This window comes from Salvia splendens, chromosome 2 (genome assembly GCF_004379255.2).
Source record: "Salvia splendens isolate huo1 chromosome 2, SspV2, whole genome shotgun sequence".
Lineage (NCBI taxonomy): Eukaryota > Viridiplantae > Streptophyta > Magnoliopsida > Lamiales > Lamiaceae > Salvia > Salvia splendens.
The window spans coordinates 10258331-10281734 of record NC_056033.1 but is presented as its reverse complement, the minus strand read 5'-3'; the positions used below and the strand labels follow the sequence as shown (position 1 = coordinate 10281734).

Genomic DNA, 23404 nt, shown 5'->3' with positions numbered 1-23404 from the left:
GTATTTGTAAGATGCGTCTTTTCCGGACCAAACTCTGTCTAGAACGTCACCGCTCAGAGGAGTTGACGGAGAAAGGTTGATCAAGTCAACTGCAGTCCTCATAGCTTCACCCCAAAAAGGATTTTGGCAGTTTGGAATGCCACAACATGCATTTAATTCTTTCACAAATCGCTCTGTTCATCCTCTCTGTCACTCCATTGTGTTGAGGAGTCTTTGGGACATACTTATATGATTGCAAATAATCTTAACTTCAGTGTGTTAACAAATCATGATTCTGCTACAATAAATCGTTAATATACCGTATCAACAACAACAATTTGATGGACAAAAATCATAAATATCTAAATGCATGATCTCTGTTAAAATTTATGCTTCATTCTAGATATTACACTTTGTCTAAACCATATGACTAAATATGTCATTTCTATATAGACTAAAGGTTATTTTTGGTCCTAAACTTATGTCGATTTTATGATTTTGGTCCAGAACATTATCTTTTGAATTATTGCATCCCAAACATATGAAAACGGTCCGTAAATGGTCCTTTTCTGACTCAGCCGTTAGAAAACTAACTGTCAAATGAAATTAAGTCATTTTTGACCTAGTTAATATCATAATTCCAAATGAATTATAATTTTCAATATTTCTTAAATAATTAATCGTCTTCATCCACATTGCACGGAAACATTCTTCAATCCAAATTATACTCTTTGTTCTTCCTCATTCAACCCAAGAATACTCTACAAACTCTAGTTCTCTCATTTCATTTAATTTCAGATACATGGAGCTCATTTTCGATTTGGTTTTCGGTTTGAACCATGTCAGACAAACATCGACGGCTTCAGTGGCGCCACCCCCTTCCCTGCAACACCCCCTTCTGCTCCACCGCACACTCTTCCTTCCCATCTTCCCACCTTTGCGCTATCCCTAGTTGCCCTCTCGAAGCCATCAAAATCTACACTTGCCACAAGTTTCCTGCCCCTCATACTCGCCTACGGCGACGACAGCTTCGTCGCTAAGCTATACCATGGCACCCTCTCCTCCTACCCCTCCTTAAATCTCCCTCAATTTCACAATTGGTTGCACGCATTTCGTCCTTAGGGAACCCATCGGCATCGTTGGTTTCGGCTGCCAAGGGAAACCCAGTAGAATCGACACAGACAAACACACAGTAGCTTTCTAGAGAGCATTAGCCGAGCCATTCCCCAATTTCTCTCCCCCTCACACACATCAAAGGAATGAATATTCGTCTCCATCAAGACGAATCGCAGCTCCTCTCCCTCTCGTTGTTATTGGCCTCTGTCTCCTTTGCCGCAGATGACTTCAACTGCCTACGTGAGGTCCACAGCTCGTTGACTTACCTTGATAGAAATATTTCGGAATCTTCAGCTGTGCCACAACCTTCAAACCCTGAATCTTGCTTATAATTCCTTTCTGGTTCGATCCATAAGCAAAGAGACGTTAAATTAATCTAAGTTCTTTTTTTTATTTCTATTTTATTTATTTATTAATCTATTTTCTAAATTATTATTTTTCAAACAATTTAAAAATTCCAATAAAAATTGCTAATCCAGTCAGAAAACTCACTTATTTGCTTTGACCGTTAATTTAACAGCTCCGTCCAAAATGGACTAAATTCGAACCGTTTTCATTTGTTTGGGATGCAATAATTCAAAAGATAATATTCTGGACCAAAAACATAAAATCGAAATAAGTTTAGGACTAAAAATGGTCTTTTGTCTTCTATATATAGAAAAAAAAAATCCAATCAATACAATTTACAAATAAGCTAAATTTGATGGATTCAAAAAATTTGATCGAAACTACTACAATTTAAGAAAAAATAGAAATTTCATCCATTAGATTAAAAAAAATTATGATCAACATCAGAAAATATGTAAAAGTTACTCATTCGACCTCGAATATCGTCAAAATAGAATGTGTCAATTCATTCCTCTCAGTAAAACACCAAATTATAATGTGTCAATTCACTCCTCTCAGTAAAACACCAAATTATACGATAAAGATGCATATGCATTATAGAAAGTTCAAATATTTTTTCCAAGCTGATTAAATATATGTATAGGCCTTTGACATGGGCTATGCCCTAAAAATTCATGAAATTTATACTCATATATTTTAATAAGACCACCCACTCTACAATAATGCCATCATTTTTAGAAATTTTAAAATGGTTTTTCTACATGTATAATTATGAGTCTCTGACTTATATTTTTATGTATGTGCTATCTCATGGCCCAAAGGAATTGGTCTATATTATTTAAAAGGGCTTAGTGGCAAGCATGCAATTTTTGTTTATTCTTTAAATAGTTAATTTCAATATCATTTGACCATATCATTAAATTTAATTCTCTAGGCAATAAACTCTAGAGACATGTTGCTATATTTAAAATATACTATTTGGAAGAAGGTACAAGAAATTATTAAAATTTACATTTTCTCTGATGGACTCAAATAATCTCACAAGTTGGTGTTTGCTGGCACAAGTTGAGAGTTTAATGGTAAGCATAAATAGGAATCATTCCTTTATTTTGCTAAATATGGATTACAAATAAGATTACACATATATAATTATAAATTGGGTGTCCACTCTAGCCGCCATTAATTTTGGATTGATTGTATATGTATCGATTTTTAATTGGTATATTACATTAAAAGGAAAATATAATACTAGGAGATGGTGCAACTGCATGTGTGACTCAAGTTGGTAATGAGCTATAGAAATATGAACTAATTAAAAGGAATTTTGAACATCATCTTGTAAATCAGAAACAAACTTATATAGCCCCACAAAACTGTTGACAATTACCTAAAATTATGGTGTTTCACAACCACAGTTTGTGGATGGTTGGCCAACGAAACCAACTCATTCTCACTCACATTTTATTATAAAACTAATATACTCCATAAAAGTAGGACTCACATTTCACTAACTTTTTTCTCTTCACTTTTACTAACAAAGTCAAACAATTTCTTAAAACTCCGGTTAAATATGAGACATTTATTGGGGATCAGATGGAGTACACATGAACATTCTACTTTTGAAAATGAACACCATAAAAAAATTAGTATGTTAAGTCCATGTTTGATAGGAAATATAAAATAACATAATTTTAGATAACTTATCTTAAATTATTAGATCGTAACTTAACAATGTGTTTGATAGCTCAAGATATAAATTAAGATAATATTATAGAGAATGTAAAAAGACTTATACATCCTTCATATATTTATTTCTCATTAATTTTGTTTATATTTTATAGTATTTGATAATTTAAGTATAATTAATGATTTTAGCGCAATTCCAAATAAATTATACAATGTATCTAATTTGATTATTCTTGTAGAATTAAATTGCATATAGGTCATTTTTGTCATTTTGATTATGTTTTAAGGTCAAAAAGGATTATTAAAATTGAAAAAAACATGAAATCAAAATAAATACATTCTATAAAAAAAGAATACATAACTCAGAATTGTAGGAGAACAATAATTGCAGATCTAAGCCACGCATCTCCATCTACTGGAGTGTCCGGCTTTGGCGTCTTCGCATGATCTCACATTTACTAGAGTCTAGTGAGATATGCAAACAGCAAATTATGCATTGCGTCGTGTGGGGATATGTGAGGAGAGATGGAGAGAGATAATTAAGTAGGCTACCAAACATCTGTTAAGCCTTAATAACTCTCTACCAAATAAGCACGAATAAACTCAAAAAAACAAGTGCAACCAGAATATCTAAAACCAACAGTTTAATGAAAGCCCCTAATCTGCAGCATATCTCTTTCACAATCAAACAAGGAGAATAATTTAGACTGCAATATATACACACATGCTCTCTTTCGCAGTCGATTTTCATAACCATAACGACAAGTAAAGAGAAACAGTTAAGAGAGATTTAGACTTTAGAGAAAAGCTACTCAGCAAATACTTCAGAGGGAGTCATTGACAGAAGGTAAGCTCCTAATTCTTCATAATCTTGCACACTCGATTTTCATAACCATAACGACAAGTAAAGGGAAACGGTTAAGAGTTAAGAGAGCTTTAGACTTTAGAGAGAAGCTACTCAGCAAATACTTCAGAGGGAGTCATTAACAGAAGGTAAGCTCCTAATTCTTTTGTTGATTTCCCCCTTTCAACTTATCCCATCCCATGTCTTTGAATAGGGATGCGATACTTGGCATGTAACTGCATGAAATGAAATAATAAAAATATTGAGAAAACATATAAGCGGGTAATTAAAACTGACCAAACTTACCGGTTTAAATGGAGTGTATGATGGAAGACTTTGACGGTCTCAAACAACAATTCGGGCAAAATCTTCATAAGCTCAAGATGGTTTTCAATAATGCTACCATTGTCTAAATCCATCTGTAATTAAATACAAAAGTAAACATTAAAATCAATATATATATATATATATATATAAATAGTACATCTTACATGTTCAATACAGCATCTCCTAAATATAAGTTTATCCAGCCCATGCCTATCGGATTTTATAGGGTAATTCCTTTCAACAATATCCTCCTCCTTCTTAGTGAAGTCTCTGTTGAAAGACTTGTGACCATCGAATTGCAAGACAGCTTTCAACTTATCCGTTCCATGCGTCATAACGCTTGTAGCCCAGTCATAATTCTTAAAATGGTAGTAAGCGAATTTTTTATAACAAGAATATTTTGGCAATTCATGATATACGAGACGGTACACCCTCTTCATAAATGCTATCTGTTCTATCTCATCCCAAAAAATCGCCAACTGTAAACCCCAAGTTCCCTTCAGCGACTGAGCCCTTGTATTCCCAATTGATACCCTACATAAGAAGAAAGCTTTTTATAAGTATGCAAATGTTTAATTCGCAATAGTGTAATAAATGGGTAATAAATATTAGTACCTTTTCTCCAATTGCATTAAGCATAAGCTATAACACTCTTGCGTAATGCGCCGCGGGCGATCAGACTTAGAAACGTCAAATGGATACCAAAGAGCTCTTTCCATTAGGATTTTCAGATCATTTATGTCTTTATACTGTAGGTCTTCGATATTTTTTGGCGTCCCTTGTTTTGGATCAAGGGTCATGTTGAAGAGTACGCCAATTGGAGTATTGTCTTGTTTGATTTTTATCGAAACACCTTTCAGAATATTTCCATGAAACGCATTGGCTCGGTGAATTGCTGCAAGGCCAGAAGTGACTGAGCCAAAGACATCTTTAAACTCCTTCATTATTTTCCTCCACCAAGGCATATGACTACCATCTCTACAGTAGTGTCTACAGGCTGCCCTCTTACCCCTCTCAATATCTTCTACAAGTTTCTTTTCTAACCACTCATCTATAGTGCAGTGTAGATCCTGAGCTAGGAAACACTTGTTTGCCTCATCAAAGCATATAATAGTGAGTGTGTTAGAATTTTCTATGGTATTAAAATGGGATTGAGTAATATAGCAATCAAAGTCATTTGTGAAGACTGTGCACGGGATTGTTGAATTCAACGCATTGTCGGATAGATAGGCTCTCTTCAAAGATGTATTAGGATCATGAATTACTTTGTAACCAACCTTCCCATTGACTAATCCAATCCCTATATCACGTTGTTTTGCTGCCTCCATTCTATATTAAAAAAATCAAACATAAATTAATTATATGAATCCTGACTTAACTAAAATATATGAGAATTGTAGACTTGATTAAGAATGTTGATATCACCTGATCTAAAGCAGTACACAAAAATTTAAATAATCATACGGACTAATAAAAATATGGATTTTGGGATCTTTACATCTTGATGTTAGTGTAATAAGTATAGCCATTTTACAAATAAAATATTGTTGATCAAATACATGAAAATTTAAGTAAAAAAGAAAGGTGGTTTCTTAGAATTAATTAAACATAAATGTCTTTAATAAGCTGGATGGAATAAATTTTTTAAAAAAGGCTGGCTAGCTATGAAATCTGACATCAAGATCTGATAATGCTTAAACATTCAATCCACCAAAAAATCAGATCTAAACAACAGTGGTGCAATAGTTGGTAAGGATCGGTGAACAGAGATCACACCTTGCACAAAATCAACAGCGGCTCCGTTTCACAGTCTACGGTCTCCGAATCGCCATTGCTATCGAGCGTCTATTAGGTCAAAGATACATAAATGTCATTAATTAAACAAGAACTACATGTACAATACATGATTGAATTTAAGAACTACATAATCAAACAAGGTGAAAACAGTTATATCCAACAACGTGTGGGGGCCGGGGATTTAAACAAGCCCTATAACTATCCAAAACAACTCCATCCCTGTTACAAAATCCTAAGAACATAATAATACATCACAGCTCAGACAATCCAGCTTCATTAAACAGCCAATATCCATATAATTCAGAATAAACAGTTACATAATCAAACAAGGCGAAAACAGTTATATTCTTCGAAGCGTTTGGGGGATTAAACAGCCCCTATAGCTATACAAAACCAATTCCAAAATTCAAGAGAATGTCATATATTACAATAAAATGCATCACAACTGGGACAATCCAGCTAAACTAAACAGCCAATATCCATATACTATTTCAGAATTAACAATAAGAATCGAGATACATCTTTGGAGAGGGATGTGGCAAAGACTATATCGACAATCGACATTACTACTAACAAAAAATCAAGATGATGCGAAACAGCTACAATTTCTCATTGGCTCGCTCAGGAAGATCAATCGCAATAAATGAATGCTGGTAGTTCGCAAGGGCTTCATCACTTATAAACTTACATAATCAAACAAGGCAAAAACAGTTATATCCACCCGATGTGGGGGGACAAAGCAAACCCCATAACTTACCTAAATCAACTGGAACTATACAGCTAAACTAAACATATAATATCATGGGTGGTGGATTAGGTTTACATTACATATGATTTACAGCGCGTGGGGGGTTAAACAGCCCCTATAACTATACAAAATCAACTCCACTCACATATGAAAGTAAAAATTATCACAGAATACAATGGAACCGAACAACATAAAAATACATCACAACCCGCATGAGGATTTACAATACATAGGATTGAATAATTTCAAGAATTACATAATCAAATAAGGTTGAAAACTCCATCAACGTGTGGGGGCGGGGGAGTTAAGCAAGCCCTATAGGCTATAACTATCCAAAACAACTCCATCCTCGCATAAGAAAATCCTAAGAAAACTTCATAAATTACAATATATAAAAACATAATAATACATCACAGCCCCTGTAACTATACAAAATCAACTCCATTCCCATATGAAAAAAATATTTAAGAAAACTCCATAAATTACAATATATCAACATAAGAAAACATGACAACAGAGACAATCCAGCTTATTAAACAGCCAATATCCATATAATTCAGAATATCCAGTTCTTTTCCATGGTTTGACAGATTAGATTTACAATACATAAAATTGAATAAATTTCAAGAATTACATAATCAAACAGGGTAAATAAATCTAGAAAACTTCATAGATTGGAAATGTCAACAGTAAAATATACATCACAGTGGAACAATCCAGCTAAATGAAACAGCCGATATCCATAATTTCAGTATTGACAATAAGGATCGAGAAATACATCTTTGGTATCGACAAGACTAACTAAAAATCAAGATGATACTACAAAACAGCTACAATTTCTCATCGGCTGGCTCGGGAAGATCAATCGCAATAAATGAATGCTGGTAGTTAATGAATCGAACGAATGCTTCATCACTTAAAAACTTACAAAACTTAAAAGCTCAGCTGATGAATCGAACGAATTTGTCGAAATGAGGCGCGATTGGGCTGAAATCTTGATGATATCGAAACCCTTGTGGAATTTGATGAAGGATTAACTGCCCAACGCCAACTTCTTCAAGTTGAATCGAGAGCGATGAATGGACTGTGTTACTGCTGTAAAAGCTTATGTTACTGCTGTAAAAGCTTATTAACTGCCCAACGCTAGCTTCTCCAAGTTTTGAGGTAATTAATTCATGTTTCTAGATATTTCAGAAAATAATTTGTTCGTATTTTTTTTATTTTCCAAATTAATTGGCTTATTTCATTTTTTTGTAAAATATACTACTCCGTAACTTTTATTCTCTTTTATATGGAGTATTATTCTTTGTTTTTCTCTCATACTATTAGATTATCCTATTTCATTTTTTAAAAAAATTTACTACTCCCTTTTATTCTCTTTCATATGTTATTCTTTAGTTTTATCTGTTATATTTGATTATCTTTCCATTTAACTGCACAATGTACTTGTTTGTTTCCTTAATTCCTGAGTTAAATGAGGCGCCGTCACTTAAGCTGAGACAAATGAAAATAAGTCTAATGAGATTTTTTGGGAGCAAGGGGTGAATGAGGAGAGTAGTTTGAGTATGGACAACTTAAAATTTTGAATCATTGATTTTGAATATGGACAACTTCAAATGCTTGGACAAACTATCACAATCTTTGAGGAGCTAATAAATAAGTATATGACTTAGTCAGTCTGCATTTGATCAAGATTAACTGAGGCGGCTTGGGAAATGGGATGATGATCCGCCCGGGATGCTTTTCTTCAGAAGCTGGGGATTTCATGTCTGAACGCTAGCCCGACTGTTCGGGTTTCTTGAGCTGGATCAGTATCATGGTCATGTTGTCGCAGCCATTGCCTGCGTTAGTAGTAGGCGCCAAGCACCGGTCGAGTACTTTTTCGCAAACCAACGAGAGCTTACTCTCCTGCACGAGGGAACACAGGATGAGAATTCACAACAAATACACCAAAAGAGAGATTAAAACATAGTTTTTCAACTTTCTGCAGATCTCACAGTTCATGTTTTACAGATCACATTTACTACGTAAAGCCTTCACAATGTATCGACTGGAAATTTGACGACTCTACAAAGACAGTTCATGTTTTCCAGATTCACAACAAACACACCTGAGAGATTAAAACATAGTTTTTCAACTTTCTGCAGATTAAAACATCGTTTTGGCGACATAATTTAGCAGCACTTTTCTCATACATATACTACGCAAAGCCTTCACAACGTATCGACTGGAAATTTAACGACACCACGAAGATGGGAAGCTATATTTTGAGATGGAAAGAGCAACTGCCAAGCGGGTACCAAAAAAACTTACATTTTGCAGCTGTTCGTGTATGAACTGCACAACCTCTGGCTCGTCATACAATCCCTGAGAGGCAGAAAGCAAAGGAAACTGAATAGTCGGAAAATATTATATGACGACCTTTTTTGTAACGAAATATATACTAAAGAAGGTCAACACTATGCTTAATTTTATTCAAGAATTATGCATATAAACGATGCTATCTCGAGAGATATAATGGAGATTAAATGAAAAAAAAGAGTTCAGATGATATACCAAAATACCATCAGTGGCAACCACAATGAACTCATCCTCGTCTGTAAATTCAACCTGGTTTAGAAACGAACGAATCAGAAATTTTGTGATATTGCAGCAAATAGAAGAACAACTTAAGGTTTCCCAGCAAATTTACCAACATATATCAACACCAAATTATCAATTATTACTTAATATGAACCGTCCGCAGGCTTCATTCTTGTCGAATCAGAAAATGTAGGAAAAGCCTAATGAAACAGAAGCAGTTCTATGTTACAACACAAAAACAAAGATACATACTGTTTTAACTTCTGGAGGTAAATCTATGTTACTCTTGAATTCCACACAGCCTTCATCAAATGCATGGTCGGCCATTAGAGACCTCAAAAACAGCTCCTAAACAGTTCTAGCCAATAAGATCGTCATCATAATATACGTGGCTAGTGGAATTACGCACAAAATTATTCAGATTTTGCCAGGATCAGCTGTAGGTGCAGGGTGAGAGTTTAATGATGACCTGACTCTCCTAGATATTAAAATTAGAAAAAAAAAATTGATAAGACAACAAAATTTTACAATACCTATAGCTCTTGAAACATCCAAATAGCCTTCCACACGCCCCCCCGCAGACAAATCCTCCTGCTCTTATAATTCTTTCCCTCTCAGCCAGCAGTATGGGTTTATGGTTTACTGACAGCTCGCGTGCCTGATGAAAAGCCAAAACGTCATAGTTAAAAACGAATACACACTATGTGTGACAACATGTTAGTTATACAAGAGTAAGTAGATCGAGGTCATAATCACATGGTACCTGACCGTTCCTAGAAATGACGCAGAGTGAATCACCTGCATTGGCAACAACGAGTTGGTTCTCCTCGATGACTGCAACACAAGCAGTACTTCCAGAATATGGTCCTTTGAAATCAGAGTTCCGGTACGAAGCAATAATAAGCCAAAATTCCAAGTTACGATGGAAAATAGTTATTTAGGTTGATTTAAGCACCTCCTATGTCCAATTGTCGGGGTCACGTATTGGAGACCATATCGCACCTTCTTCGAGGATATCATGACTGGTTAGTCTATTACCGATGATAGCCAACTCCCTCCTGCCTCTATGTCCCTTCATCATTTCATCCATCCTGCATTAACAATAGATATGATCTTAGATGACAATAAATTCTGTAAATGATGTGGTATCTTGATTTATAGTAGTTAGACATAACTCTTCCTGTTATCTTTTCGAGAGAGAGTTAAATTGGATATTTATAAACTAAGATACCTTTAAACATGATTTTGCTAATCTTCAGCCTTTATCCTAATCTAGAGTAAATAGACACGCGTGTGAGAGGCAAGCCTGACTATTCTACAAGTTCCAACTTCTATGAGACAGAAATCGTGAAGAGCTAGCGAAGAAGTAAATAAACAGTATTTTGCAAATAACCTGAGGAAACATTTCCGGAGAGCTGTTCCGACATTCCAGCTGAATATTCTTCCTGTTTCGGCACTTGCTGGTGCAGGAACTAAGCACAGAATTTGGCAACCTCACCACCTGCAAATTCAAGGAATGAATATAAAGTCAGAAACTGATACTGAGTTCTTATTCTAAAATAAATAAGTACTCCAAAGAATAATGATGAGCATACCTAGATAACCGTTGTAAACACCAAAGAATGATCTGGTGTTATCCAAATACTGAATTGCAGCATGCTAAAAGAAGAGTAACAACATCATATTCCATACAACTACGAAAGAGAAACACAAAAAGGGATATTGTAGCTATAATAGCAAATTATTTCTCAATAATTTCAACTTAAAGTTATCCAATTTACTCCACAATCAGCCCAACCCCCCACCAACACCACCACTTTTCGACCTCCTATATCTCTTCAGGAATTGATTGCTTACTCGTCACTTGTTCTTCTACCTTCTTTTCTTATCCCTTTACGATTTCTTCAGGATCAGGAAGCAGATGCCTCCTTACCATAATATCAAACTTCATTATCAAAGTATTCCTAAAGAACACTTGACTTATGAACTGAAGTTCACTGCACATACGTTAGACTTTGCACCACCAGAATTCATTGTTGAGGCAATACTTTTATGAAGTTAATCTCTTTGTGAATGTATGAAGCACAGAAACTGAACCCCACAATTGTTCTATTTAGCATAAGCATACTTTCTAATTAACAGGAAACAGAAAAAACATGAATCCACTCGATTAAATATGTAAACAACACTCTAACTAACAAGATTCTGCATTGTCAAAACTGAAAAAGTCATATTCTGCACAAAGTCGTGATACCAATATTTGTACTCCTACAATTCATTACTAACAAGTACAGAGATTAGAGTTGACCAACGACTTACAGCATCCTCCATATTGACACGCCATCCTTGCATGGCTGATAGACCAAACCTAAGTCTATCGTTTTCACCATCTTCAGATGATTTCTCTGTTTTTGGAGTACTGAGGTGCGCCCCCATCCCTTACTGTCAGCAAACACCATTTAAACCCAGCGGCCTCTTTAAAAATATTTCACAACACAGTGTATATATAATGCAGAGAGAAGGAAATCACCGGAGCACAGGAGTAGCCAGTTGGAACAACACCGATACACGTGTGATGAATGTATATATAACAGTAAAGTTTACAATATAAGGGTGTTTACAGGGGGTGGTATAGTAGATATACTACAATACATATGATTGAATAATTTCCAGAAACAAATAGGAGAAAAAGTCCACATTACTAAAGATAAGCAAATACCTTCAAAGCAAGGAGAAGAGTAATGGTTTCCAAGCTATGTTGGCCACGGTCTGACAAGAATTCCACATATCAGTTTAATGGCATAGCAACAAACTTTAGTGGCAAAACATTGATTAAAAAACTCACGCAATGTCTCCTGGAGTAGAAGGTGATCCATATTCATCAAAAAGCCTCATAAGATCTCCAAATTGACAGTGCAAATCACCAAATATCTTAATAGGAGCCTTAAGCTGTAGCACACTTGGTTCAGTCGCAAATATTCTCTCAACACTGTCACAAAGATCAGCAATCTCATTACAGTCCAAAAAAATTGTCTTCGAACTGGAGGCTTCCACCTGCGAGGTTTCAAAAGATGAGTAATAACCTGAGACGTTGACAGGCTGTGATGAAAATTTCAAAAAATGATTGTATGATTCTATTAGTGAATTACCTTCTTAGGTACACTGTTAATTGACATTTGGCGATCTAAGAGTTTCCTAGCTGCTGTTGCACTTTCTGGAGTTCCATAGCTGACCCGTCTGCCTTCATTTTCAAACTGATCGATTGATAACTGTCTAACCATACCACCTAAGGCACCACCGGTCTCTGCAGCTACAACCACCTGCACATGTACTATGTATCTTGTCTTGATACTGACAGCACGATGATGAAGTCTCTTGTCTATATTATTCTCTCTCCAACCCCCCTATGTTGGTTATCTATTACACTACTATATATGTTTCCATATGTAACTGCATGTATATGATTTGTGATTATCTTGAATTTGTATTTGTGCAGTTTTGGATACAGCAGCTGGAGTTTGGTGTGATACAAAGTCTGTTGTCACAACTCCGAGAACAGGTCGATACAGTGCTGATGCTGCTGGAGGAGATGCAGCAGTTGAATTAACAAGGCTATGTAGGCATGTTGCCGCTGCTGTTGGTGACTTGATATTCATTTATGGTGGTCTACGTGGTGGTGAGACATGATACATTTAACTGATAATAATCTAGTGGAGTATTGGTCCTAGTTTTAAATTTACAGTGGTAATTTAAGATCTTAATCCACATATGGAAACATATATAGAGCACTTAAATAAATAGTTAAAGTAGAGAGAAAGTAAAGTACGAGAGAGAATAATGTACAGAAATCTCGTCTATATTATTTTCTCTCTTACTTTTCTTTCTCACTTTAACTATTTATTATCATTTTTTTCAAAACGAGTGCAGAAAATGAAAGTGTTCTATTTTTCGTGGACGGAGGGAGTATAATTTTAAGACATATTTGTATCGACCCACATCTTATATGCCAACTAAAAGACCAAATATGAACAGCAAACATAAACCAACAAATGACCAACTAAAGGTTCGATTTATATGATGTACTATATTCCAATTACAATGATAAGCTCATTCAAGCCAAACTTTCACCAACAAAAACTTGAAACTGCCATAGAGAGAGAACTACATGAAAGTTTTAGGAACACAAAAAAAAAAGAAAAGAAAAGAAAAGCCACCCACCCCCAATCAGGGTTCACCAACAATTGACACGACCGACCCCCACATCCAAGGACGCCGAAAGGACTTGCCCCGCTCAGTCATCACGCTTCGACTCCAATTCCAGAAGTATCTTTTTTCTTGGACCCTGACACATTGATGCAGAACATGAAATGAGCAGACATTTTCCGATGACAACAAAATCTCAGAATGCACAAGACTAGGAGCCTGAACATGTTTTTACCCCAGCACATATCTTTCCAGGCATAGAAACATCAACTGAAAAAGGATTGATTACAAGAGTTTTTGTATTATCAAATGTCTATTGCTTCTAAACTCGATTTACAGAGTCAATTAGCTTTTACTTTCGTTCTAGTTGTTGCAACCCCTATTTCATGAATGGTGTCTAGACAGATCATGTAATCTAGTTTATATACTTATGGCAGCAACATAAGAAAACACAATTCAAGGGTGGAAATAACAGTGTATGATAATAAGAAAAGATTAATAGGAAATAATCACCATTGGAATTCCCGTAGCTTTAAGATCTTCATCACTCATGTGTACCAGAGCTGCCATATCGACCTGTAAAATCAAAGCACAATAACTAATTGAACATACTGAAATCGGAACTGAGAATAACAAAGAAACGAAAATTAAGTAGCCATACTTCTTCAGCCTGAAATGTAATCGAATACTTATCGAGGCCCAGCGACTGCAAGAAACTTTCCACAGAATCGACCTGCATATAAAATAAACAATCTTACTTCTCCAGCCTGAAGGATAACACTCATGTCAAGTTACTAGAAGACAAGACACTCTCACAACCTAAGACAGACAAAGGGATAAGATGGTAACGTTTTACCTCCTGCTGAACCTTTTTCTTTGATACAGAGGAAGAAGACAAGATACTCTCTTCCCCTTTCTTGTCGTTCTCAGCAAAGCTGCGTACAAGAATGAGCATGCTGCCATTTAACGACATAAATACCAAGAAATTCCAAAATCAATTCAAATCAGCAGACTTACATATAAATCGCATAAAAGGGACCGACTCTCAGGACACCCATCATTTGAAATGTAGCAAAGTAATCCCCGCCCCAACCTTGGACAACTTCGACCTTGGCGTATCCAAGATCACAGTATTTATTGAGCGTGGGCATGAATATGTAGATGACCCAACTAGTACTTTTAATATCTTTGTTGCCGGCATAGAAAGCTGCCTTCACTGGCACACGCTTACGCGTTGGCTTCCCCTTCACGAACACTTCCCCTGCCTCCTTTCTGGAGGACAGATCATAGACGAACCAGGTAGATGCATAGTCGATAATGAATAGAATGTCGCCCCCCACATAAACCAGGTTCCTCGTTTCAGAATCATATAATGGTGGAGGGAGGTTGTCCGCAAAAATTTCCCATTGTTGTTCAGCAATGTTGTAAGAGAGGAGAGATGGTTGACATGGTTTGTGAAATTTCCTTTTGGTGTAAAGCAAGTGGTGATAGTATAGCATAACAACTTGGTCGGTCCACTGAAAGCAAGAGACTGGATCGGGACAATCGAACTTGCCACTATCCGAGTTTTGGATCTCACCCCAACCTTGTTTTAGACAAATGCTCCCGTAGGTGAATATCCTGTCATCCTCCACTATGATGGGAAGAGGATATTCCATGTAAGGAAAGTTCGTACCCTCAAAATCGCCTTTCTTTGGGTTGTAGATCTCAGCCCAACCTTCTCGTTCATTAGTGCCTCCGCAGATGAATATCTTGCCATCATGCAACGGGACAAGAATGGGGACGGATCGCTTTACATTCATAGTAGCGGGGCAAAGAGTCCAAGACTCACTAAAAGAACCATCAGGTGGTGGCAGTGCAGACCACAATCCATTTGTTGGTTCCAGATTTTTCGTCATGCCTCCAACCATGAACAAGGAATCACCCACACAGAAAAATCCAACATCAATCAGAAAGTCTTCCGGATTTCTTTTAAATCCAGATAATACAAGATCTCGATCATTACAATCCTTCAGACCCAACTCGTCGAAACTATGATAGTACATATTACCATCGGCGGTAGTCCAAAGCATCCTGAAGCGTGAACCGCCTTCCATATGCTGCGGAATGAAAACCAACACAAAATATTACTCATTCACGTACTAATTCGTGAAAATAATTATCTAAATTTCCATTTCATCAATCCATCATAAACTAAAGTTTAGAACGAACATGAACAGAAGAACATGCACAATAAAATAAGATTGTATTCTATTGATGATCCAGATAAGTAGTAATTAAATAAAAAGAAGACCGAATCTATCCTGATTTAGTACAAAAATCAATGCTCAGCTCTTTTCCTGAAATTTATTTTATCATACAGCAAGATTAAGTACTACAATGTCGCCTATTGAATCAATGAAACTAATAAGCCACCAAACAATGAAATTTGCCCTAAAAAAAGAAACCCACATCGATATACAAAGTGTAAGATGAAATTTAAAAGGAAAGATGGGAAGAAATTTGGATCATTACCTAATTATCAATCAATCGATCATAAGAATGAAGCGGCGCGCAGAGAGAAAGCAAGTAGGGCACAAATGGAAAGATGGGAAGAATTACATAATCAAACAGGGTAAATAATTCTAGAAAACTTCATATATTGGAAATATTAACAGTAAAATACATCACAGTCACATTTATCCTTCCACATACACAACTACACATTGCACAATGCAACATACTAAATTTCACTATCTATGATGTTTTTGGTTCTGTCAGTCTTTCTCAGGTAGAAAATAAAAATAGCAACACAGAATATAGGATCTCTCTTACACAAGAACGTATGAAGTTCCAACAAGAAGAGGGCCAGTACTATGGATAAAGTAGTCGAAAGAAGAGACTGATTACACGTCTCGGATATCTCCCAACCTGCAAAACACCCACAATATATTTAGAGATAATTTCTCACTTCATGAGATCATAGTGGATGTAGACGGCCCCAAACTTGTTTATTCTCCTAGAACTTAATATTGTCTAGATAATAGAGTAGTTTTCTGGGGAAGAGGTTCAACAGCATCTTCATAAGTTCCAGTTCTAAAGAAGTAATAAGCCTACAAATTAGTAACATTTCTTTTCCATGGTTTGATAGATTAGATCTACTAATTTCAAGAATTACATGATCAAACCTGGTAAATAAATCTAGAAAACTTCATAGATTGGAAATATCAACCGTAAAATACATCGCAGTGGATATCTATAATTTCAGTATTGACAATAAGGATCGAGAAATACATCTTTGGTATCGACATGACTAAGTATAAAACAAAGAGATACTAATAAACAGATACAATTTCAGGAAGATCAATCGCAATAAATGAATGCTGGTATTTCGCAAAGGCTTCATCATTTAAAAACGTACAAAACTTGAAAGCTCAGTTGATGAATCGAACGAATTTGTCGAAATGAGGTTGAAATCTTGATGATATCGAAACGCCTGTGGAATTTGATGAGCGATTAACAAGAGTGGAATCGAGAGCGACGAAGGGATTGAAAAGCTTGGACTGTGTTAAGTGTAGGGATGTCAATTTAGCCCGTAGCCCGTGGGCTGGTCTGAATAGCCCGCCAAATTTATAAGGTTACGGTCAAAAATTTTCGACCTGATAAAATTACAGCCCGATTAGCACGCACCCGATTAACCTGCAACCTGTTAGGGCCAGACTCGAAAACCCGATGGGCTGGCCCGGAAACCCGATAAAATTTCTATTGTTCTATTTCTTTTACTCTAATTTGACACTTCATTGATTATTTTATAATATAGATTACTGAAAAAATAACTTTCCATTTTATATATCAAATATATAAATTATATATTAAATTTTTATTAATATGATAATAGATAAATGAATTAGAAATATCAAATTCACTAAAAAATATATTTAAATTTCTAAACATGCTTTGAAATTTCTTGATGTTTATGTTTTATTTTGCACAAATCTCAAGTATTTGTATTTGATCATGTTTATGTTTGATCTTAAGCATATATCTCAAATTTATCACAATTAAACATTTTAAATTTTATAAATATAACTAATTTTTACTATTATTTATTGGATTGATCGCATGTTAATTTTATCGGTAGCAACCTGATTAACCCGATGGGCTAGCCCGAAACCCGAGCTTTAGGGTTATGGTTGAACTTTTATAACCCGAAAAAATCACAACCCGATTAGCTCGCACCCGATTAACCCGCAACCCGAATAGGGTTGGCCCGATTGACATCCCTAGACTTGAGTGTAAGAGCATCTCCAATGGCGGCGTCGGCACCGGCACGCCGATTTTTCACGGACGCCGGTGCTGACGCCAAACCATTGGAGCCGGCGTCAGCGAAATCGGCGTCAGAATCGGCGTCCCCACGCCGATTCTTGGGCTGACGCTGGTTCTCACGCCGATCCGGACGGCGCCATTGTAGGCCCCGGATCAGCGTCAGATTTAATTTTTTTTTAAAATTTTTTGAAACACTATATATACGTGCTTTCGACGTCATTTTCATTCGCACCACTTGTTTTAACGAGTACTCTCTTTATCATAGTTTCTGTACAAGATCAACGACGAGAAATGAATAATGTCGGTGGTAGTGGTGGTGGTAGTGGTTGGGATGCTAAGGAGTACGAGCGTATGATGAACGAAGAGCTAGATGCCTATACGAGCCGTGAGGCTGATCGATGGTTGCAGAGTTATATGCAGCCAGCGGTACCTCGCCCACGACCAGTTGTCCACCGTCGAGAAGTGGTTGATCGTGATCATGTAGCTGCACATCAGCGCCTGTTCACAGATTACTTCGCAGAGGAGCCGCGTTTTTACGCCAACCATTTCAGGCGTCATTTTAGGATGAGGCGTGACTTGTTTATGCGTATTGTTAACGCATTGGAGCATCGATATCTGTATTTCTGCTTCAGGCACGATGCGGCTGGCAGACCCGGCCACACCCCTATTCAAAAGTGCACTGCGGCAATCAGGCAGTTGGCCTACGGGACTTCGGCTGACATGTGGGACGAATACATCCACATCGGTGAGACGACTGTCATTGAATGTATGAAGTATTTCTGTCAGGGCGTGATCGAAGTATTCGGTGATGAGTATCTCCGAAAGCCTACCCCCGAAGATTGTCGGGATCTGTTGCGGATGCACGGGGTTCAGCAAGGGTTCCCAGGAATGTTAGGAAGCATAGATTGTATGCATTGGGAGAGGAAGAACTGTCCCGCTGCCTGGAAGGGGTTCTACACGACCGGCTACAAGGGAAAGAATCCCACGATGATCCTCGAGGCCGTAGCTGATTACCGACTGTGAATTTGGCAATCCGTATTTTGGGATAGTCGGTTCGAACAACGACCTAAAAGTCCTCAACTCATCGCCACTTTTCAACGAGCAGTGCCAGGGCATCGGTCCGGCCATCAGTTTTGTCGCCAACGGCAACCAGCATGATATGGGATACTACTTGGCGGATGGGATATATCCTAGGTGGCCCGTATTTGTGAAGACGATCCGATGCCCAAGAGATGAGAAGAAGGCCTACTTTGCGGCACGGCAGGAGTCGGCGCGAAAGGACGTGGAGCGCGGCGCATTTGGTGTGCTTCAGGCTCGATGGGCTGCAGTTCAGGGACCAACGCATTTGTGGAATGTCGACTGCATTGCTGATATAATGTACGCAAGTATTATCATGCACAACATGATTATCGAAGATGAAGGTGTACAACTGACTAGTTGGGCCAACGACGATAATGAAGCCGGACCAAGCCACGGTGCCGCCGCCGCCAACGTACGAGGTGGGGTACCTCACGATGAAGAAGCCATCCTTTGAGCACATGTCGACATGCGTTAAACGGATGCTCATATTCGACTCCAAAAGGATTTAATTGAAGAGTTGTGGGCGCGGAGGATTGCAAGGCGTTAATTTTTATTTAAACTTATGTAATTTTTTAAAATGTACTTTTTAATTTAAACGAAAATAGTATATTTTCGCGTATATGTGTCGTATATTTAATTCCGTATTTTGTGTGACTGTTAATTATTTGTTTTTCATAATTGAGTGATGTGCCAAGGCTATGTGAGGGCTATTGCATGTCCAGTTGCATGTCCAAATGATGTGGCAGGAGGATTTTAGTGCTGATGATGTGGCAGTGGGAAGGCTATGTGAGGGCTATTGGATGTCATTGGCTATTGGAGATGCTCTAAAAGCTTATTTATAAGGGGGTTTTTCTTTTTTTGTTCTAGAATAGAGATATCATTCATTGAGTGTACTGAACTTTTTTTTTGTTCCGGGTTTGGGAGAGACGCATGACCCTCATGCGTCTCCTTTTAATGAAACGCATGATGATTATGCGTCTTTCATAGAGACACATGACGATTATGTTTCTTTCATAGTTTAAAAAATTCAGAAAAAATTAAGAGACGCACGTCCCTCATGCGTCTCTATGAAAAGGAGACGCATGAGGGTCATGCGTCTCTCCCAAACCCGAAACAAAAAAAAAAGTTCAGTACACTCAAGGAATGATATCTCTATTCTAGAAAAAAAAAAAGAAAAAACCCTATTTATAACTGCCCAACCGCCAACTTCTTCAATTTTTTTGTTTTCAGTTGTTTTTAGGTAATTAATTCATTTTTCTAAATTTTAGATAGGAGTTTAAGCAAGTACATCTGTATATGTTAATTGATACGTATTTTTTTATGTTCCAAATTAATTGACTTATTTCATTTTTTGTAAAATTTACTAACTTTTATTCTTTTTCATATTTTATTCTTTTGTTTTTATCTCTCATATTATCATATTTCATTTTTTGTAAAATTTACTAACTTTTATTATCTTTCATATTTTATTCCTTGTTTTTATCTCTCATACTATTTGATTATCCTATTTCATTTTTGGTAAAATTTACTTAACTTTTATACTCTTTCATATATTATTCTTTATTTCCTCTCATATTTGATTATCTTTCCATTTAACCGTATACTTGTTTTTTCCCCTTAAATCTTGCAAATTTGATTATCTTTCCAATTAACTATGTACTAGTACTTGTTTTTTCCCTTTAATTCTTGTGTTAAATGAAACGTCTCATTTGAGCCGGGACGAAAATAAGTCTCATGAGATGTTTTGAAAAGTTTGGACTATGTTGAGTGTAAAAGCTTATTCTATAACTGCCCAACCGCCAACTTCTTCAATTTTTTTATTTTTTATTTTTCATTTTATTTGAGGTAATTAATTCATTTTTCTAAATTTTTCATAGGAGTTTTGTTAAGGATTTACTCCCTAACCGAGATCAATTCCTCCGTGAAGTTGCGGGAACGATTGCCCATCGATCAAGCACGACAAGAATTAGGGTTGATATTCTATTTCTTATGGAATGAATAAAATACACACATATTTATATCTAGGACCCTAGGGCTGATTCGACTTACGATCCGGGAAAGAATCAACGAAGAAAACCCGGAAATGGGCTTATAATCCGCTCGACGCTAAAATAATTAAAATTGTCCAAAATAAATCCGAAAATACTAAAAACAATAAATATAAGGGAAATAAATAAAATACTAATAATTCTATCTTCATGGTTTGGCCACGTCGGCCAGTCCCGCCGGTGGATGCCTCTGCCGACGTGTTCGATTCTTGGCGATGCTTCTCTCCGGTTCCTTGCTACCTCTCTCTCTCTCGTATCCACGTCCATCTCCTCCGCCACATGGTCGACGATGGTCTCCTTAAGGCGAGCTGAAGGTTGACACGTAACAACTCCCCCCTCCTTAAGAGTGAACTTGTCCTCAAGGAGCAACTCCGGAAATCGTCGCTGCATCGTGTCTCGTGGCTCCCAACTCGGCTGATCGCTGCCATCGTCACCCCATTCCAGCAACAACTCATCGACCGTAGCTCCGTCACGCCACACTGTTCAGCGATCCAACACTGCAGAAGGCCGAACGATCGGCCTGCCATGCGCAAAAGAAGACGGCAGGGTCGCCGACTCATTGCACTCACTGGCGACGAACGGCTTCAACAAGCTCACGTGAAACACATCATGCACCCTACTTCCTTCCGGCAATTTGAGACGATAAGCCACCTGTCCAATTCGTTCCAACACCTCGAAAGGACCATAGAATCGCCTAACAAGTTTTGTAGAAAGTGGCTTTGCGACCGAATGTTGCCTATACAACTGGAGTTTCAGCAAAACCTTATCCCCGACGATGAATTCCACGTCACGGCGGTGCTTGTTAGCAGCTGCTTTCATCCTCTGTTGTGCACGCTCCAAATTTCGCCTAAGCATCACAATCAACTCACCACGTTGCCAAATCATGGCCGCTACATCTGGAGGCGTTGCCGCCGATGGCATCGCCGCGATTATAGAAGGCAGGTCGCGACCGTACAATGCAGTAAAAGGCAAGGTTCCCAAGCCTTCATGATGAAAGCAATTCAAAGCCAATTCCGCCCAAGGCAGAAAATTCACCCACTTGGACGGCCTATCCGCCACAAACGCCCTCAAATATTGTTCCAGACCACGGTTCTGCACCTCTGTCTGCCCATCCGACTGCGGGTGATAGGCGGCGGAAAAGTTCAGCTTAGTACCACTCAGACGCAACATATCCTCCCACACCTCATTCAAGAAAACAGGGTCTATATCCGACACCAATGTTTTCGAAAAACTGTGATGTTTGACCACAGTATCAATGAAACCCGTTGCTACCTTTAAGGCATTGTAACTTCTTGGCAATGGAGCAAAGTGAGCGTACTTGGTTAAGCGGTCCACCGCTACCAAAATCGTCGTATATCCCCTTGATTGTGGGAGGCTAGTAATAAAGTCCATGGAAACATCCTCCCACACCTGCGAAGGAATCGGTAAAGGCTGCAGCAACCCCGCCGGTTTCTGTGTTGAATATTTTGTCGCCTGGCATTCATAACAGGAATCAACGAACTTCTTAACCTAGTTTCGCATCCCCTTTTAATAGAACACCGCCGCCAAACGCTTAAATGTCCTGTCAACACCCGAGTGTCCGGCCGACGGGGCGGCGTGGAACTCGCGGAGCAGCGCGTCTTTCACTGTCGAATCCTTACTAACATACAGACGACGTTTGTAATAAAACAGTCCGTCCACCAAGCTAACATCTGGGTCTGCCTTCCCTAACTCCAGCGCCGACCGAAGCTCGATCATGTCAACCAAACGGTCGACCTCATTCCGCAGCACCTGAAGGATCCCCGGAAGAGGCTGGGCCACTGCTGCGAACAGCCGTGCATCCTCGGACCCGTCTCCACCGCCGTCTGGATCGCTCGGTTCGGGCCCCACTTCCAAGTCTCTTCTTGACAGAGCATCTGCGACCTTGTTGGAGGCGCCGGTCTTATACTCGATACTAAACTTGTAGCCCATTAACTTTCTGGCATAGAATTGTTGATCCGGTGTTTGTATCACTTGTTGCAATAAGTCCTTCAAGCTCTTCTGGTCACTCCTGATCACGAACTCCCAACCAAGCAGGTACTGGAGCCATTTCTGCACTGCCTCTACAATGGCATATAGTTCTTTGTGATAAGTAGAAGCAATACGTTGTTTCGGTCCCAACTTCTTACTGAAAAACGCCAAGGGATGGCCATCCTGCAATAGAACAGCGCCGATTCCAAAATCTGACGCATCGGTCTCCAAGTAAAATGTTCGTGTAAAATCTGGTAGCCGAAGAACCGGTGCTGTCGACATTGCCTCCTTCAAAGCCAGAAAACTTGTCTCTGCTTCCGCGGACCACTTAAAAGAATCCTTTTTGAGCAA

The 23404-nt window shown here is 37.9% G+C and overlaps 2 protein-coding genes and 1 pseudogene across 4 annotated transcripts; all 3 read right to left on the bottom strand.

The window, feature by feature from the left end:
- Positions 1 to 3925: 3925 nt before the first annotated feature.
- LOC121767883 lies at positions 3926 to 7959 on the bottom strand. The gene is made up of 6 exons (XM_042164219.1): positions 7774 to 7959; positions 6077 to 6145; positions 4916 to 5629; positions 4465 to 4834; positions 4280 to 4392; positions 3926 to 4209 (listed from the first exon to the last, which is right to left on the bottom strand). Exons 3-6 carry the CDS (start codon positions 5626 to 5628, stop codon positions 4131 to 4133), a joined length of 1275 nt encoding a protein of 424 aa, XP_042020153.1. The 5' UTR covers position 5629; positions 6077 to 6145; positions 7774 to 7959; the 3' UTR covers positions 3926 to 4130.
- A 444-nt stretch (positions 7960 to 8403) lies between these two features.
- Positions 8404 to 12719, bottom strand: LOC121787640 (annotated as a pseudogene).
- A 759-nt stretch (positions 12720 to 13478) lies between these two features.
- Positions 13479 to 16714, bottom strand: LOC121787624. Of its 3 annotated transcripts, none has more exons than XM_042186415.1 (6): positions 16446 to 16714; positions 14649 to 15730; positions 14488 to 14587; positions 14293 to 14364; positions 14145 to 14207; positions 13479 to 13770 (listed from the first exon to the last, which is right to left on the bottom strand). In XM_042186415.1, exons 2-6 carry the CDS (start codon positions 15725 to 15727, stop codon positions 13720 to 13722), a joined length of 1365 nt encoding a protein of 454 aa, XP_042042349.1. In that variant the 5' UTR covers positions 15728 to 15730; positions 16446 to 16714; the 3' UTR covers positions 13479 to 13719. The 3 variants fall into 3 exon arrangements, with proteins under 3 accessions (XP_042042349.1, XP_042042366.1, XP_042042357.1); XM_042186432.1 differs by having other exon boundaries at positions 14488 to 14566; positions 16446 to 16711; XM_042186423.1 differs by lacking the exon at positions 16446 to 16714 and adding an exon at positions 16146 to 16405.
- Between the last annotated feature and the right edge of the window lie 6690 nt (positions 16715 to 23404).

Coding starts and splice junctions, on each gene's coding strand:
- LOC121767883 (XM_042164219.1), bottom strand. CDS start 5,628: ATGGAGGCAGCAAAACAACGTGATATAGGGATTGGATTAGTCAATGGG. Junction 4,835..4,915: donor TTAATGCAATTGGAGAAAAG/GTACTAATATTT, acceptor CTTCTTATGTAG/GGTATCAATTGGGAATACAA. Junction 4,210..4,279: donor CATACACTCCATTTAAACCG/GTAAGTTTGGTC, acceptor CATTTCATGCAG/TTACATGCCAAGTATCGCAT.
- LOC121787624 (XM_042186415.1), bottom strand. CDS start 15,727: ATGGAAGGCGGTTCACGCTTCAGGATGCTTTGGACTACCGCCGATGGT. Junction 14,365..14,487: donor AGAAAAAGGTTCAGCAGGAG/GTAAAACGTTAC, acceptor TTTTATATGCAG/GTCGATTCTGTGGAAAGTTT. Junction 13,771..14,144: donor AAGCTACGGGAATTCCAATG/GTGATTATTTCC, acceptor TCAATGTGTCAG/GGTCCAAGAAAAAAGATACT.